Source organism: Rattus norvegicus, chromosome 3, assembly GCF_021556685.1.
Source record: "Rattus norvegicus strain SHRSP/BbbUtx chromosome 3, alternate assembly SHRSP_T2T, whole genome shotgun sequence".
Taxonomy (NCBI): domain Eukaryota; kingdom Metazoa; phylum Chordata; class Mammalia; order Rodentia; family Muridae; genus Rattus; species Rattus norvegicus.
The window spans coordinates 157,419,999-157,435,974 of record NC_141536.1 but is presented as its reverse complement, the minus strand read 5'-3'; the positions used below and the strand labels follow the sequence as shown (position 1 = coordinate 157,435,974).

Here is a 15,976-nt window from a genome sequence, read left to right as displayed (position 1 = left end):
ACGCTGTCCCTCGTCAGCTAAGACCGTTCCTTTCTGATCTGTTAGAGTCTGCTGTGTGGGAGACGGGGGTGGTAAGGGTGCATTTTTTGTGTTCGTTGTTTTTGAGACAAGGTCTCAGGTAACCCAGGTTGGCTTTGAATTCTCTGTGTAGCCAGGGATAACCCTGAACTCATGATCCCCGCGACCCACATCTCCAAGTGCTGAGCTCACCGCTGTGAGGCCACCGACTGAGCTACAGACCCAGCCCACGCAGCCACTTTTAAAAACTCTTTATTATGGTCTGGCAGTTTGGGGTACATGCATGCTACAGTGTGCGTGTGGAGCTCAGAGGACAGCTTTGTGGGGCTGGTTCTCTCCTTCCACTGTGGGTTTCCTGGGGTTTGGGAGGCAAAGATTTTTTTTCTAAGCTCCCAACTATCATGCCATCCCTCCCCACTCCCACCCTGATTATTTTCTTTTTCATTTAAAAATAATGCATGGGGGGTTGGGGATTTAGCTCAGTGGTAGAGCGCTTGCCTAGCAAGCGCAAGGCCCTGGGTTCGGCCCCCAGCTCCAAAAAGAAAAAAGAAGAAAAAAGAAAAAAAAATGCATGGATGTGAATGTGAACTGGTAAAGCGGAGTTAGAAGCGAGTTTCACACCTCCTAGGAAGGGTGAGCGGGATCCCATGACCCGGCCGATCCGTGCCAATATGACACTCTGGGGATCTTGTTAAAAATGAGATTTTGATCTCAGCGCTTCTCCAATCACCTGGGGAGCTGGTTCAGCACAAACTCTGGGTACGGAGAAGCTTCTACACACGGACCACGAAACCTGTGCAGGATCGCACACCCCTGCATCGCTCTTAATTACCGAGCTGGAGAGCAAGCGCCCTTCCGCAGGGCACGGCCCCAGCACGGCGCAGTCACACACTGGATTATGCGGGAGAATGAAAACAGACTTGGCTGCCTGTGGCAACATGTTGACTCACAGACTTCCAGATTCCAGGGAAGAAGAGACACTCAGTGAAAGAGGCAAGACTGTGCAGTGTGTGTCCTTAGGTGAGGAAATCTGTAAGTAAACCTTGCCCTACCCACCCCCTCCCCCCAAATAAGAGGTGGCGGTGGCGGAAGAGGCTGGCAAAGGCGGGAGAAGCTGACGGATATGTTGAATCCAAGAATGCGCCACACCTCAAGGTAGGAGGCATCGCCAAGGAGGTTTAGTTTTGTTGTTTGACTCGGGGCAAGGGTTGCCCTGAACTGGCACAGCTATCATTTTACGTGCAGACCAAATTTTATTGTTTAAACTTTTGAAAAGTGTAGGGCCTAAAGAGATGGCTCTGGGGGGGGGGGGGGGGGGCGGCTGAGTTCAGTTCCCAGGACCCATATTGTGTTTCTCCCCACTGCCTGTAACTTCAGCCCCAGGGACTCTGGCACCTTCTCCTGGCCTCCCAGAAGACCTGCATTTGTGTCCACATACCCTACATAGACATAGAGACACATACACACACAGTTAAAAATAAATATTTTTTAATTAACAATTTTTAAAAAGTATTTCCTGTGTGTGGATGTTTTGCCTATGCATATGTTTGTCCTGCACGTACACTCAGTGCCCGTGGGGGACAGGTCAGACAAGGGCATCAGATCTCCTATAGGTGGAGTCAAAGATGGTGAAAGTAACCACGTGGATGCCGGGTGATTGAACACCAGTTCTCTAGAAGAACAGCCCAAGCTCCTAACCAGTGAGCCATCTCTCCAGCCACGCCTACCTTTTAAAAAGTTCTTTTTAAAAACCTAAGAGATTGTGAAAAGATCTATCCCAACATGTCAGTCAGTCAGCCACACCTCCACTGTGCTTTTTTTTTTTTTTTTTTTTCTGTCCTCATCCCCAGGCCCGAGTCACAGGACACCTCTCGGGCCTCTCCTGACTTTTGAAGTGTCTCTAATATGTGGGATGCTTCATACCCTATTACATGTGTGTTGATATGTACAGTCATGGTGGCATCCCACGTCTCTTGTCCTTTGTGTCCTTTGGCTTTTCCATTTGACCACAATCTGAAGCATTTTCCGTATCTGTGAACAAAGAAACCCGTTGTGTGTGTGTGTGTGTGTGTGTGTGTGTGTGTGTGTTCTCATAAATGTATATGGGCTTCAGCTGGTGCAGAAATAAGTGAATTCTGCAACTCAGAAGATTAATGTCGCCCCATGCTTCGAGTGTGTTTCCCTGGAAAGAGTGTCTTGTCTCGTTAGAGTGCTTACTACTGTCATAGATAAGTGTAACACGCACCCCAGCGTTATCAATAACTAGTAACCTGTAGATCACTGCCTCAGTAGCAGACATTGTTTGTGCCCTACACATAAGGTTGCTCATCACGGTCCCCGGACTGTAACATCACTGCCATTTCATTGAGGGAATGTGGGAAGCAAGTGGTGTCTTTCAAAGGATCGAGTAGGGGCTGGAGAGATGGCCCAGTGTGTTGGGTTGGGAGTGAAAGCTGAGAAAACTGGCTTCAGGTGCAGAAGCTTAAAAATGAAAGTTTTATTTTCTGAGCACTCAGGGAAGTGGTCAGTTCTGGGTCTGAACGATGCCCCTGAAGGGAGATTGTACAACGGGACCACATAGTGAGGGGTGGGCTGAGGGGAGCTGTGGTGTTTTCCGGTTGTATTTTAGCACTATGGGTTAATCAAGGGAGTACCCAATAGAGACTGGGCCATATCCAGGGATGGCTTTAAAGTCCTTAATTCATTCTCCTAGACATTAGGTGTGGAGCTCAGAGTGATAAGGGGGGCCAAAGGAGTGGGTCAGCTGCATGTAGTTAATTCGAGCAATTGGTTATAAATTTTTATAACGTACGCACCTTGGTTTAGATAACAGAAATTTCTATATTCTTTACTGGTTAACAGACAATTAAGAAGACATTTGGAAGGCCCTGGGTTCGGTCCCCAGCTCCGGGGGGGGGGGGGGGGGAAGACATTTGGAGGGGTTGGGGACTTAGCTCAGTGGTAGAGCACTTGCCTAGCAAGCGCAAGGCCCTGGGTTCGGTCCCCAGCTCCGAAAAAAAGAAAAAAAAAAAAAAAGACATTTGGAGAAGTGGGATAGGTGTTCATTCCTAGGCCTGGGAACATGAACTTGTTGGACTCCACCAGCAAGATGGAGAAGTTGTCCCTGAGATGTCTGGACCCAGACAACTGTTTACCACAGAAGCCATTCAGCTGTAGGGAAGTCCCCAGCTCCCCTAGGGCCTGGGACCTTGGATTTAGTTTCTCCCTATGACTAAGAATAACTTTCTTTTGCTTGTTCCCAACAAGCGGTAGGTGAGCCTGTTCTGCAAGCGTGAGGTCCCCAGCACCCACATAAAAAGCCAGTAGCTACAACCCCAACATTGGGGGTGAGACAGATTGGCCAATGAGGAGGGTTGTTTGTTTGGTTTGGTTTATCGAGAGACCCTGTCTCAAGACAGGATCGTCAAGGGTGATAAAGGAAGACACTGGACATCCTGTTCTGGCTGCAAGTGCTCCTGAGGGGGCGTGTATAGTTACACACTAATGTGTGTGCAAAACACACACACACACACACACACACACACACACACACACCTGAATCAGAGGTCCACTGTTTAACTTGGATTTTGAAAAGCCATAGGGTCCCATCATTTCACTCTGACCAGCTGCTCATCCCAGAGAAGATGGCTTGACTCTCTGTTTGAAGGAAGCGGGCAGCCTGAGAGCCCTGAGGAGGAAGGCAATGGGTCTGTCCAGAATGAGGAAGTAACTCCTGAAGTGGTCCAGAGTGCAGAAATGCGGGCTTGGGAAGGGAAGAGCAGAGTGTCACCTTACGGAGGACACCCTCCCCCCCCCCCCGCCCCCGAAGCCTAGGTGTCATCTCAAAACCTTCAGGGCTTCCAAGCGACTTCCTCTTCAGTTGAATTTGCAAAAGTCCCTAAGGTTCAAAACTTACCAGCTTCTGCCTGGCCTCGGTGGGGAAGAGCAGGGCCTGGCTCCTTTGAGGACCTGAGCTCAGATGCAAACAGTGGTGCCAACATGGACGTGCTCCACACACGAACCTGTAACTGCAGCCTTGGGGAGATCAGGGAGGAGACACGGGTGGACTGTTGCTGGCTGGCTTAGCCCCAAGTTCAGTGAAGGCTGGGTGTCGAGTAAATAAGGCAAAAAATGGCAGAGCGGGACACCCGATGTCCTCCTCTGACCTCTGAACAGATGTGCACATATATCCCCATGCGTGGAGGCACCACACACACTCACAAATGATCGGCTAGATTTAAACACACAAGAAACAGTCGATGTGAAAACCGCACGCGAGGTAACACCCGTGGCTCCTGAACACAGGCCCTGGGGATTCTTTCCCATAATTTTTAGTCATGGCCCTTGAAATCAAGTCATGAAAACTTGGCAGTAAACTCGGTAATAAGATATAGATGAGGGGGTTGGGGATTTAGCTCAGTGGTAGAGCGCTTGCCTAGCAAGCGCAAGGCCCTGGGTTCAGTCCCCAGCTCAAAAAAAAAAAAAAAAAAAAAAAAAAAAAAGATATAGATGAACAGAGGGGTAGGTCTTTGAACAGGTGTCAAGCCACCTTGTAATCCCAGCACTGAGCACTGAGGCAGGGGGATGGCTGTATGTTCCAAGACACCCTGGGATAGATAGGGAGAGGAGAGGGGAAAAGATAGGAAAAAAAGGAAGGAAGGCAGACAGACAGACATGACTGACAAACAAACAGACAGGCTAGAACTTTAATTAGGTACTTTGTAAAACAGTACTGCCTAAATACTAGGTGTGGCCACACACACCCTTAAATCTTTTGTTATTTTCATTTTATGTGTACGACTGTTTCTCCGGCCCCTGTCTGTGCACCAGAGTTGCTGGTACCCAAGGAGGTCAGATGGTGTCATCAGATCCCTGGTACTGGAGTTACAGGAGGTCATGAGCCATCAGTAGGTTCTGGGTACTGAGGCCAGGTCCTCTGGAAAAGTGTGCAGTGCTCTTAACTGCTAAGCCATCTCTCCAGCCCCAGCATTACTTATACACCCAGTCTAAGTGAATTGGCCCCCAGGAAACCAAAGGGAACTTTTATCTTGTCACTCAGGAATCAGAGGCAGACAGATCTCATCGTGTTTGAACTAGGTGAACCTGGTTTCGATGGGGAGCTCCAGCCCAGCCAGGGCTAGATAGTAAGAACCTGTCTCAATAAATAAAGAAATGGACACTAATCAGTCCTTGCCCTCGTGTTGGTGGAAAACATGATTTCCATTTCATTCTTGGAATTATATAAGCAGGGGAAATGCAAATTATGGTGGCAACGAGAGACCTCTGCATCGAAATGGTTCCCAGAATTAAGGCTGTTGGTAACACTGTGTGTGTGGGAGATGACGTCAGGTCAGTCTCCTCTCCCATGCTGGGATGGAGGGAGATTGGTGTGATCCCTTTTTTTTTTTTTTTTTTTTTTTTTGGTTCTTTTTTTTTCGGAGCTGGGGACCGAACCCAGGGCCTTGTGCTTCCTAGGTAAGCGCTCTACCACTGAGCTAAATCCCCAGCCCCGGTGTGATCCCTTCTTGTCCTCTGTTCCAACATCCATGGTGCTTGCATTCACTCAGAAGAAACCAGGACACTCCTGGGAAAGATCCTGCGGGCTCGAAAGCCCAGTCCATAACAGCACAGCTGTCCAGAAGAACAAAGAATACATTATAGTATTTTCTTTTTTATAAAAAGAGATTTATTTATTTCTATTTATTATATGAGTACAGTGCAGCTGTCCTCAGACACACCAGAAGAGGGCGTCAGATCCCATTACAGAGGCTGTGAGCCACCTTGTGGTTGCTGGGATTTGAACTCAGGACCTCTGGAAGAGCAGTCAGTGCTCTTAACTGCTGAGCCACCTCTCCAGCCCAATTATGGTATTGTCATCCCATGATTATCCTACAGACCTCAAAGTGGATGAACCGTGACAATAATCTGAGAGATCCAGCAGGACATGGGGGTGCGCGCCTTTAGTCACAGCGCTCAGGAGGCAGAGGCAGGCAGATCTCCGAGTCTGAAGCCAGCCTGGCCTACAGAGAGAGCGGCAGGCCAGCCAGGACTACACAGAGATATAACCCTGTCTTGAAAAACCAAGACGACAACAACAAAACAAAAACAAAACAAGAAAAGAAAGGAAAGAAAGAAAAAAGAGAGAAAGAAACTCACAGTGCTCAGTAAGGATGAGAAAGGGATTCTTCGGTCCTGTGACACGTTTTGGCTACTGATGGGCTGGCCCGTGGCCAAGTTTAATGTGACATCAAGCATCTCTGACGTCACCTTCAATGTACTCTTTCTCACGTTTCTCAGAGTGAGTTTCTGTTCCCAGCTTCTTCTTGATCCTGAGACAGTCTGGGAGACACTAAACCAGAGCATGTATGTGTGTTTGAATATCTGTGTACAGGGCTGGGAGCAGGGGTCAGGGGTCAGCAGGCACCCAGTAGTCACCATCCTGACAACCTGACTTGGATTCCTAGAACCCACATGGTAGAAGGAAAGAACTGACTTCCATAGGTTTTCTTCTGACCTACACACACACACACACACACACACACACACACACACACACACACACGCAAACTACATAAATTAATGTGCAAAAAAAAATTGAGACAGGATCTCATTTTTGGCCTAGCTGGCCTAGAACTCACAATGTAGGTAGGTTGACCTTGAATTCAGAGAGATTCTTCTCCCTCTGCCTTCTAAGTGCTGGGATTAAATAAAGGCATGCACCGTTATATCCAATCTGTAAAATCATGTAAAGGTATGGAGAGATGGCTTCAGCAGTTCAGAGCATGCCCAGTTCTTCCACAGGACCAGAGTTCGATTCCCAGCACCTACATCAGACGGATAACTCAGGACTCCTTGTGACACCAGCTCCAGGGGAGCCAAAGTGCTAGCTTCTAGAGACATCTGCACTCAAACGCCCACAAGATGCGCACACATACACAGAATTTAAAATAAAACCTTTCAACAACTTTTAAATCATTCTGCATAGGTGCGGCCGCACACATATACCACGGAAAACTTTCTTTAGAAATATGTCTCTGAGTTTAACCTTGTGATTTCACCCAGCATTATCTACAGATGCCTAAATAGATTGACAACTGAGAACCCAAAGGAAAGCTGGAGACATGTTTTGGCAGTTAGCACTGACTGTTCTCCCAGAGGTCCTGAGTTCAATTCCCAGCAACCACATGGTGGCTCACAACCATCTGTAATGGGACCCGATGCCCTCTTCTGGTGTGTCTGAAGACAGTGCACTCATAAAGAAATAAAGCCACCCCAGCTTGTCTCTCTCTCTCTCTCTCTCTCTCTCTCTCTCTCTCTCTCTCTCTCTCTCTCTCTCTCTCACACACACACACACACACACACACACACACACACACACACACACACACACACACACACACACCCCATTTTAAAGACCTGGCCTTAAGCACTCATCTGCCTTGATTTAAAACTACAGACTCTCAGGTCCCCACCGCAAGAGTTCGCAGCTGAGCACCGCTGGGTCTTTCTGAGCCGTGGCCACCACGTGACTCTCAGGTTTGGGCAGGCTTGGGGCACAGCCCTGTTTAAGTAACTTCCCAATCTGAAAAAGTAAACACCTTGGGGGGACTAGGTGGCTTTGCTGATCCTTGTTGGACCTCGTTCAGAAGGAGGGGTCCCCCTCTGGTCTCCGAAAGGTCCCAGCTAGTCTGAGCACGAAAAATCAATTAGGCAAAAACCCCCGGGATGGGACCGCGCCTCAGTCACACAGTGGGTGGGGCCTGCGCCGAGGCTGGCCCCAAAGGCCTCTCCTGTGTGGTCCTAGACCTTGAGTCCCGGGGCAGGAACGGAAGGCGGGATAAAAGAGCAAAGTCACAGGCTTCACCTCCTGAATCCAGGACTTCTACTTAAATTTGTTCGTGTGTGTGTGTGTGTGTGTGTGTGTGTGGTCCCGTTTGTGGAGGCCAGAATGCATCTTACAGGGATGAGTTCTCTCCCGCTGAGCCATCTTGCCAGCCCAAACCTACTTCTTTTTTTTTTTTTTTTTTTTTTTTTAACTGACTGCAGGAAAAAGAGTGGAGCAAACTGGAGACACCCTAGTTCTTAAATTGTGTACTCGGATGCGCAGGTGAGAGGACGCGCCACGAGCCCAGGCCCTTCACCACCTTCACCTGCGCAGGAGAAAATCCCTGCGAGTTTTTGCGAGAAATATCCCAGCACCGCGGTCCCAGGCTGGACCAATTAAGAGAGAATGTGAAAGCTCTCCAGCCCGCGTGGCAGCGGCCACGGCCTCACGTGGGAGCTCGTTAGAAATACAGACGTTCGGGCCCCACCCCAGACTCGCCGAGTCAGAATCTGCATTTTAACGAGCTCCCCAGCGACTCGAGGAGCACATTAAAGTGGGAAGAGGGCTGGCGCTTCTGCAATTTTAATGAGCCAACGAATCACCTGGGATCTCGTTAAAATGCAGACAGGGTTTCGCCGACCTGAGCGTGCGCGCGCATCACCTGGGGAGCTTGTTAAAATGCAGATTCTGCTGTGGCGGGGCCGGGGTGGAGCCGGAGCTCGTGCGTGGGAGCGGGGTTCCCGGGACCCCTGAGGTCCTGGCTGCCGCCCAAGCGGCTGTCAGGACACTTGATAAATCGCCCTACCGGGCTGACGGGCGGCAGGGCTGGGACATGCGCGATTCGGCCCGGTGTGGGGGTGTGCCTCCAAAGTCGGGAAACGCGCGCTGTTCAGGAGGCCACTCTTGGGGACCCTCCGGGAGCCATGTCGCGGCGGAAGCAAGCCAAACCCCAGCACCTGCGCTCTCAGGAGCCTCAGCCCGAGCGCAACGAGCCTGGAGGAGTGGCCCCGCGCACAGCGGGGGAGCCGGGTGAGTAGCCCCGGGACACCAGGGACAGTGGCTCCGACATCCCCAGTTTCTCTGGTGTACTCCCCACCCAGGAAATTGTGTAGGTGTCGAGTCTGGACGACGGAAGGGGCACCTGTAATGGTGCTGGAAGCTTCTAGACCCCGTCTTGGGACTTAGGGACTGCTTCTGTGATGTCCCCCAACACTCCCCAGCCCCTGGTCCTCCCCAACGTGTGTCAGATCTAGGAAGGGGAGGTTGGAGTGCGTGGAATGGTGCAAGCCGCTTTCAGTTCCAGCCCAAAGTCCTGAGGACAGCTACTCTGTCCCTAACCCTATACCCCGGTAGGTGTCAGATGAAGCGGGTTCGTGGATGGTGCGCGAAGCTTCCAGCTCCAGTCCTGGGACTTGGAGGCAGTTGTTCTGATGTCCCTGTCCCGGGACCCTCATTAGTGTCAGATCTGGGAAGGGCGTGGGAGGGAGATCTGTACGGTGGTATGCAAAGCTTCCAGCTCCAGTCCAGAGATGCAGACCTGGGCGGGTCAGGGGGTCTGTGTGAATTACGCGTGCGTGTGTCAATTACACCCTCCGCGGGGTGGCTGCTACTCTCCGGGAAAGCGGGAAAGCGCTTAGAGCGGCCAGTTCGCCTCCCACGCGGCTAAGGGATGCTTGGAACCCAGGGGCTGTCTGCGGGGTGAGCGCATCTGGGCTCTCATTCTGCTGCGTTGCCGGCCAGATGAACATGCTGGGGACACACTTGCACTTTTATAAGTGATATCCAGGGAGGGACGAAGCAGGAGCCAAGGACAAGACATCAGTTCTTTACCCCCACCCCAAACCCCCCAAAAAAGAGGCAGAAAAATCTTTAGGACCGATGTGGGATGGGTTTCATGTGCGTTAACCACCTCCCAGAGAGGGAACCTTCCAGGAACCTGAAGGATGAATGAGGGGGTGAATGATTCGGGGAACAGCGTTGTAAGGCTGTAAGGTCAGGGCTGCGCAGCTGAGGTGCCTCTGGGAAGCTCGTGGAACTACAGGGGATGGGGTGAGTGGAACCGCAGGTTTGGAACTAGGAAGCTCTGGCTCTCCCTTCCTACCGTGGACCAGTGGGAACCGTGAAGTAACACTCCCCCCCCCCTTGGAGTACCTTAGGTCACGTGCCCCCTTCCCACTGGAGAATGTCCCAAGTCTAAAGAGCCTGGGGAAGGGGGAACCTTTACCGTCTACTCTCAGGTCACCGCAGGTATCTGCCCTCAGGATGATTGGCCTTTCTAAAGCACCTCCCCTTAGATTTTCTCTAACTTTGGACTTTGTAATTCCTCAGGTCCCCTTTCTGAGGGTAGGGGGTGGGGAGAGGGTTTTAAAATGAACTTTATGCTCCTCTCCACCTGCTGCTTCCCAGCAGGAGGGGGTAGGGCGGGGTACTCTTTGCTTTTCTGGTCTCAAACTCCATTTCCATCTCCCGTCAACCTCTGGGCAGAGCCTCCTGTGGGCTCCATATCTCCCCTCTGAGGTGGTAGGGAGGAGTGGTTTGAGGGCTCTTCTAAAATAGTTTATATTCGTAAACCTAGAAAGGGTGTTGTGGGGTCCACTTAATTCCGACACAATTCAAACACCAGGTCAATGCAGAGGACAAAAAAAAAAAATGCATGGTAATCAGGGCACTACTGACCAATCAGGGCACTACTGATCAATCGGTGCACTACTGACCAATCAGGGACACAGAACAGACAAGGGAGCTGAACTACTCCAACCCTGAAGGGATGTTGCAGAACATATTTAAAGAATAAAACCATAAAGTGAGAGGGGGCAGAGAAGTAGCATTGTCCAGTCATATTTTGACATCAGGGGTTGAGCAAGGGAGTGTCCATCAATCAGGTTAGGAGTGTGTCCTGGGAACGTGAACTTAGTTTGACCCCGCCAGCAAGATGGAGAAGCTGTTCTTGAGATGGCTGGACTCAGACAACTGTTTCTTTACAAGAGGAGCTGTTCAGCTATCGGGAAGTCCCCAGCTCCCCTAGGGCCTGGGACCTAGAATTTAGTTTCTCCCCATGATTAGTGGAGTCTGAAAGTGAAATGGTAGCATTTAGGATAAATTCTTTTGCTTGTTGCCAACAAGGGTACCATAAACCAGCCACCATGAAGTCTAGGTGTCACAGGCCTAGCAAAAGCTGAGTAAGTTAGAGGGCTCTCCCTGCCTGGGGCAGAAGCAGAACACTGCAGGAAAGAATTCCAAATAACCCGGCTAGAGTTCAAAGTCTAGTGTGGTAAGCAGGCTGTTATCCATCCCTGCAGACAGCGCTGGGGGAGGCAGAGACAAGAGGATCGTGGTGCTCACTGGCCAGCCTGTCTAGCCAAACTGAGGAGCTCCAGTTCCGTTGGAGACCCTATCTCAAAAAATAAGATGAAGAATGACTACAGAAGACACAGTCAATCAACCTCTGGATTGCACATGTGTGCACCCCTTCACACATATGAACACACATGTGCACTGTGCACACCTTCATACAAGAACACATGTGTGGGGGTTGGGGATTTGGCTCAGTGGTAGAGCACTTGCCTAGCAAGCACAAGGCCCTGGGTTCGGTCCCCAGCTCCGAAAAAAAAAAAAAAAGAAGAAAAAAAAAAGAACACATGTGTGCATTGTGTGCCCATCTTCACACACATGAACACACATGTGCATTGTGTACATACTTTCACACCCATGAACACATGCTCATTGTGTGTGCACTTTCACACACATAAACATGTGCATTGTGTGTGCACCTTTACACACATGAACACATATGTGCATACACACAAAGCCATGTGGGTTCTCCACACTGTTCTGTATCAGGGAGAGTTACACCCAGTTACATGCGGACCCACTACTCAGGTTCTAATCAGGGCCAACCATGTTTTCTCCTCCCCACAAACTCTTCTCCCCCTGCTTTAATTGTGCTTGCACCAAAATGTGATGCCATTCAGCTTGGACGCAGGTCAACATCCACCCCCAATCTAAAGCCCAACACAGGATGTCCCACCATCTCAGGTGGCTTTCGTAGCATGTTTGATTCAGGAGTCAAGGCCCCCATGTGTCAGGTCTCAGCTCGTGGTGATCTCTGGTATCTCTCTCCATCTCCTTTCTTCCCAGCCGTTTGTTGAAATGTTTTATCCTGGAGAGCGAAATGCCTCAGGGGTGGCCTCATGATTGAGCTGAAGCAAAGCTGCGCCCTAGTAAAGCGAGCCTAGGCATTGCAGAATGGCTGTGGGGGCGGGCGAGATGGCTCCGTGCATGAGGGCGCATGCTGCCAACCCTGACCGTCCTCATTCAACCCCCAGGATCCGCAAGGTGGGAGGCGAGAACCAACTCCCACAGGTTATCCTCTGACTTATCCATGAACCCCGCATGTGCGTGTGCACACGTGCACACACACACACACACAATGTAAAATAATACTAACAGTCAATGATAACAAGGCAGATTGGTGCCTTCAGTGTTCTGTCATACCTAACGAGAGTTCTTGGGCCGTCGAGTCTGCTTGAGTCCATTGTAACTGACAACATAACTCAAATACCAGGTCGGCGCAGATGACAAAAACTCGTTGTAATCAAGCCGCTACTAATCAATCAGGGCCACAGAACAGAGTTGGGTGCTGAACTACGACCTTGAAGGGACGTTGTACGACATATTCAAAGGATGAAACCATAAGGAGCCGGAGAGCCGGATGGGGTGCAGCGTTGTCACATTTTGACATAAGGAATTGAGCAAGGGAGTTTTCGCCCATCAGGGTATGAGCAGGCTCCCGGACCTGGGACTGTGAACTGAGTTTGACTCTGCCAGCAAGATGGAGAAGTTGTTGTCCCTGCAATGGCTGGACTCAGACAACTGTTCTCTTATAATAGAAGCTGTTCAGCTGTAGGGAAGTCCCCAGCTCCCCTAGAGCCTAGGACCTTGAATTTAGTTTCTCCCTATGATTAAATGGAGTCTGAGAAGGAACTGGTAGTGCTTGGTGTAAAAGTAACTTTAATCCGCTGGTGTAATTGTCCTCTCTGAGGTTTACTGCCTCTGCCTGCTAATCTAGGTCTGATCCTGGACGCTTCTAGCCTCCGTACCATCTAATCTAGGCCTAGAATGTTTTCAGCCTCTGAGGCTTGCCGCCGAATAAGCTCACAGCTTTCTAGTTCTTTCTGAGCTCTGGCTGGTTGGTTCAACTCAACTGTTCTGGTTCAAACTCCTCTCCACACTGATTTATTCAATCTGGCTTTTCTCTCCACCTCTGAATTGCTCTCTGTCTGGCCTCTAACTAAAGCAATTTTTTCTAATCTTCAGGCTCCTTCTCATTCTCTGGCTTGCTCTTGTCTTTACCTGTGACTGTCTAGCTTTTTCTGTCTTCAATCTGTCTCTCTGTAAACCTGCCCCCTTCTCCCTCTCTGAGCTGCTCTGCTCTGCGCTCGCTCTCTCTCTCTCTCTCTCTCTCTCTCTCTCTCTCTCTCTCTCTCTCTTTTTTCTCAGAGCTGGGGACCGAACCCAGGGCCTTGTGCTCACTGAGCTAAATCCCCAACCCCCTGCTCTCTCTTTCGACTCCAGAGTACTGCTCTCCACAAACTCTATTGTATTCTGTCTGTCTCTCCTTAGGTAGCTTCCCTTTCCCCTCTCTTCTGAGAGTTAGGCAGATCCTATACTGTCAAATCTCTCTCTGAAAACTAGAAACAGCCTCAAATATCCTATAACAATTTAGAATAAATTTCTTTTGCTTGTTCCCAACAGGGCTCCTCCCCCCCACTTTCTTATAATTCCTGTTTATTATTTGATACAAAAATAATAGCCAGTGGTGAATAGACTTTTCGAGACAGGGTTTTTTGTGTAGCCCTGGCTGTCCTGGAGCTTACTCTGTAGACGAGACCAGCCTTAAACTCAAAATCTTCCGAGCGCTGGGGTTAAAGGAGTGTCCTAGTACTGCCCAGCTGGGAAGCTTTTAAAACTGCATCTTTAGGAGAGGCAGAGGCAGGCAGATCTCTGTGAGTTCGAGCTCAGTCCTGTCTATGTAGTGAGTTCTAGGACACCCAGAGTTGCACAGTGAGACCTTCTCTCACGACAAAGAAAAAAGAAAGACTGCATCTTTAGCCGCTAGAGAGATGGCTTCGGTGGTTAGGAGCATTTGCTCCTCTTGCAGGGTGCTGGGCTCAGCTCCTAATACCCCAGAGACTCGCAACTGTGACTCCAGTTCCAGGAGATCTGCAGTCCCCTTCTGGCCTGTCAGCTCTGCACGCACTCGGTACAGGCATACGTGTGTGCTCATAGACAGAAAATAAAAACGAACTTATCTTTTACAAACTAAAAGGGGAAGAAAGCTACATCTTTGAGAATTGGTGGCGCATGGCTGGAGTCGTAGTACTTGGGAATCAGAGGCAGGAGGATTACTACAATTTGAAGACCAGAGTTGATCTAGGCTGTTTGGGGCTAGCTTGATGTTTGAGAAGTTCACTGGTTATTTCTCTACAGGTATTGTCACATTGAGGTTTCATTGTTGTTGTTGTTGTTGTTGTCGTCTCCTCCTCCTCCCCCTCTTCCTCCTCTTCCTCTTCTTCTTCCTCCTCCTCTTCTTCCTCCTCCCCCTCCTCCCCTCCCCCTCCTCCTCCTCCCCTCCCCCTCCTCCCCCTCCCCCCTCCCTCCTCCTCCCCCTCCTCCCCCTCCCCCCCTCCTCCTCTTCCTCCTCCTTTTCCTCTTCCTCTTCTTCGAAATAGGCGTTGGGTTGGGTTGGTTTTGGGTTTTTTTGGTTTAGTTCATTTTTTGCTTTGTTGTGTTTTTTGAGACAGGGTTTCTCTGTGTAGCCCTAGCTGTCCTGGAACTCCTGCTATATATATAGACCAGACTAGCCTTGAACTCAGAGATTTGCCTGCCTCTGCCTCCCCGAGTGCTGAGATTGAAGGTGTACACCACCACCACCAGGCAGCAACAGCTTCTTATGTAGCCAAGGCTAGCCTTGGATTCACTATGTAGCCAAGAACGATCTTGACCTTTTTTTTTTCCCCACGTTCTTTTTTTTTTTTTTTTTTTTTGGAGCTGGGGACCAAACCCAGGGCCTTTTGCACTTGCTAGGCAAGCGCTCTACCACTGAGCTAAATCCCCAACCCCGACCTTGACCTTCTAATCTAGCCTCTACTCCCCAAGTGCTGGGATGGGGCGCCTGCACCAGCAGGCCTGGTTTATGCACAGAGAAGGATTGGCCCCGGAGCTTCCTGCGTGTTAGACAAGCACTCTGCCAACTGAGTCCCAGCCCAGCTCGACTTTAAGGATTCGTTTTATTTTTCTATGTATACGTGTACTTATGTGACTGTGTATGAGCACGGGGATGCAGGTGTATGCGGAGGCCGGAGGGTTCACCGGATTCCTTCATGCAGGGCAGGTAGTTGTAAGCGCCAGGCTCGGCACCCGGGAGCCCAGCTTCAGTCCTCCGCAAGCTCATCTAGAACTGTCTCTCCCGGTTTTCATATTTTAAAGTACTTTTTGGGAAACTGGCAAAAATGAAAGCATCTCAAAGCTACATCCTCACCTTGACAGCGGTTGCTCAGCAACCAAGCCAAACTTCCTGTCTCCATTTCAGCCTCCGCTCTTGAAAACGCCGCCCAGAAACCAGCGGGCCTCCCTGCTGAAGACAGCGATGCCCAGCAGCCCGCTGCAGTCGCTCTGCCCACCTCCGAAGCAAAGGAGCGAACGGCCACCCTTGGAGAAAGGACTTTTAACTGCTGCTATCCAGGTAAAGGAGGAACACGGTGGAAGGAGCCCATCCCTGCCTCGTCCCAGTGCAGGGAGACTCTGCACCTGTATTGCCCTCCGAGGTCACTCACAGGATTGAAGCATGTCCTCTTGAGGGGTGGGGAGGTGGGGTGCTGTGAGCCCTGCACTGACAGAGCTCCTCGAGAGACTGTAACTGGTTTCTCAGCTGCTCTTCAAACTTTGGGTGGATTCGTGCCTTGATAAAACCATTTCAAGTCGAAACCTCACTAAGTCAAAAATGCAGAGGTGGGGGTGGTACACATCTAGAATGTCAGCACTTGGGAGGCAGAGGCAGGAGGATTACTGCAAGTCTGACGACCGCCTGGATGAGGTAGTGAGTTCCAGTCTTGCCAGATGCTGTAAGGAAAG

General features: G+C 50.2%; 1 protein-coding gene and 1 long non-coding RNA gene across 4 annotated transcripts in view; one reads left to right on the top strand and one right to left on the bottom strand.

Annotated features, from left to right (window-relative positions):
• The first annotated feature begins 766 nt into the window (after nucleotides 1-766).
• Nucleotides 767-15,976, top strand: part of Zfp93 (zinc finger protein 93) — a 29,407-nt gene continuing 14,197 nt past the window's right edge. Inside the window, exons 1-3 of one of the 3 annotated variants that reach the window (XM_087651172.1) lie at nucleotides 767-1,038; nucleotides 8,065-8,125; nucleotides 15,435-15,587. Coding sequence is in view for 1 of the 3 variants with exons in the window: in NM_001106546.1 (NP_001100016.1) it covers nucleotides 8,767-8,872; nucleotides 15,435-15,587 (259 nt within the window). In the remaining 2 variants the exon portion in view is untranslated. 3 annotated transcript variants of the gene reach the window in all.
• The window catches only part of LOC134486484 (uncharacterized), a 1,108-nt gene continuing 245 nt past the window's right edge, over nucleotides 15,114-15,976 (bottom strand). Inside the window, exon 2 of the long non-coding RNA XR_015683983.1 lies at nucleotides 15,114-15,964. This is a non-coding gene — a long non-coding RNA (uncharacterized LOC134486484). The remainder of the gene's footprint in view (nucleotides 15,965-15,976) is intronic.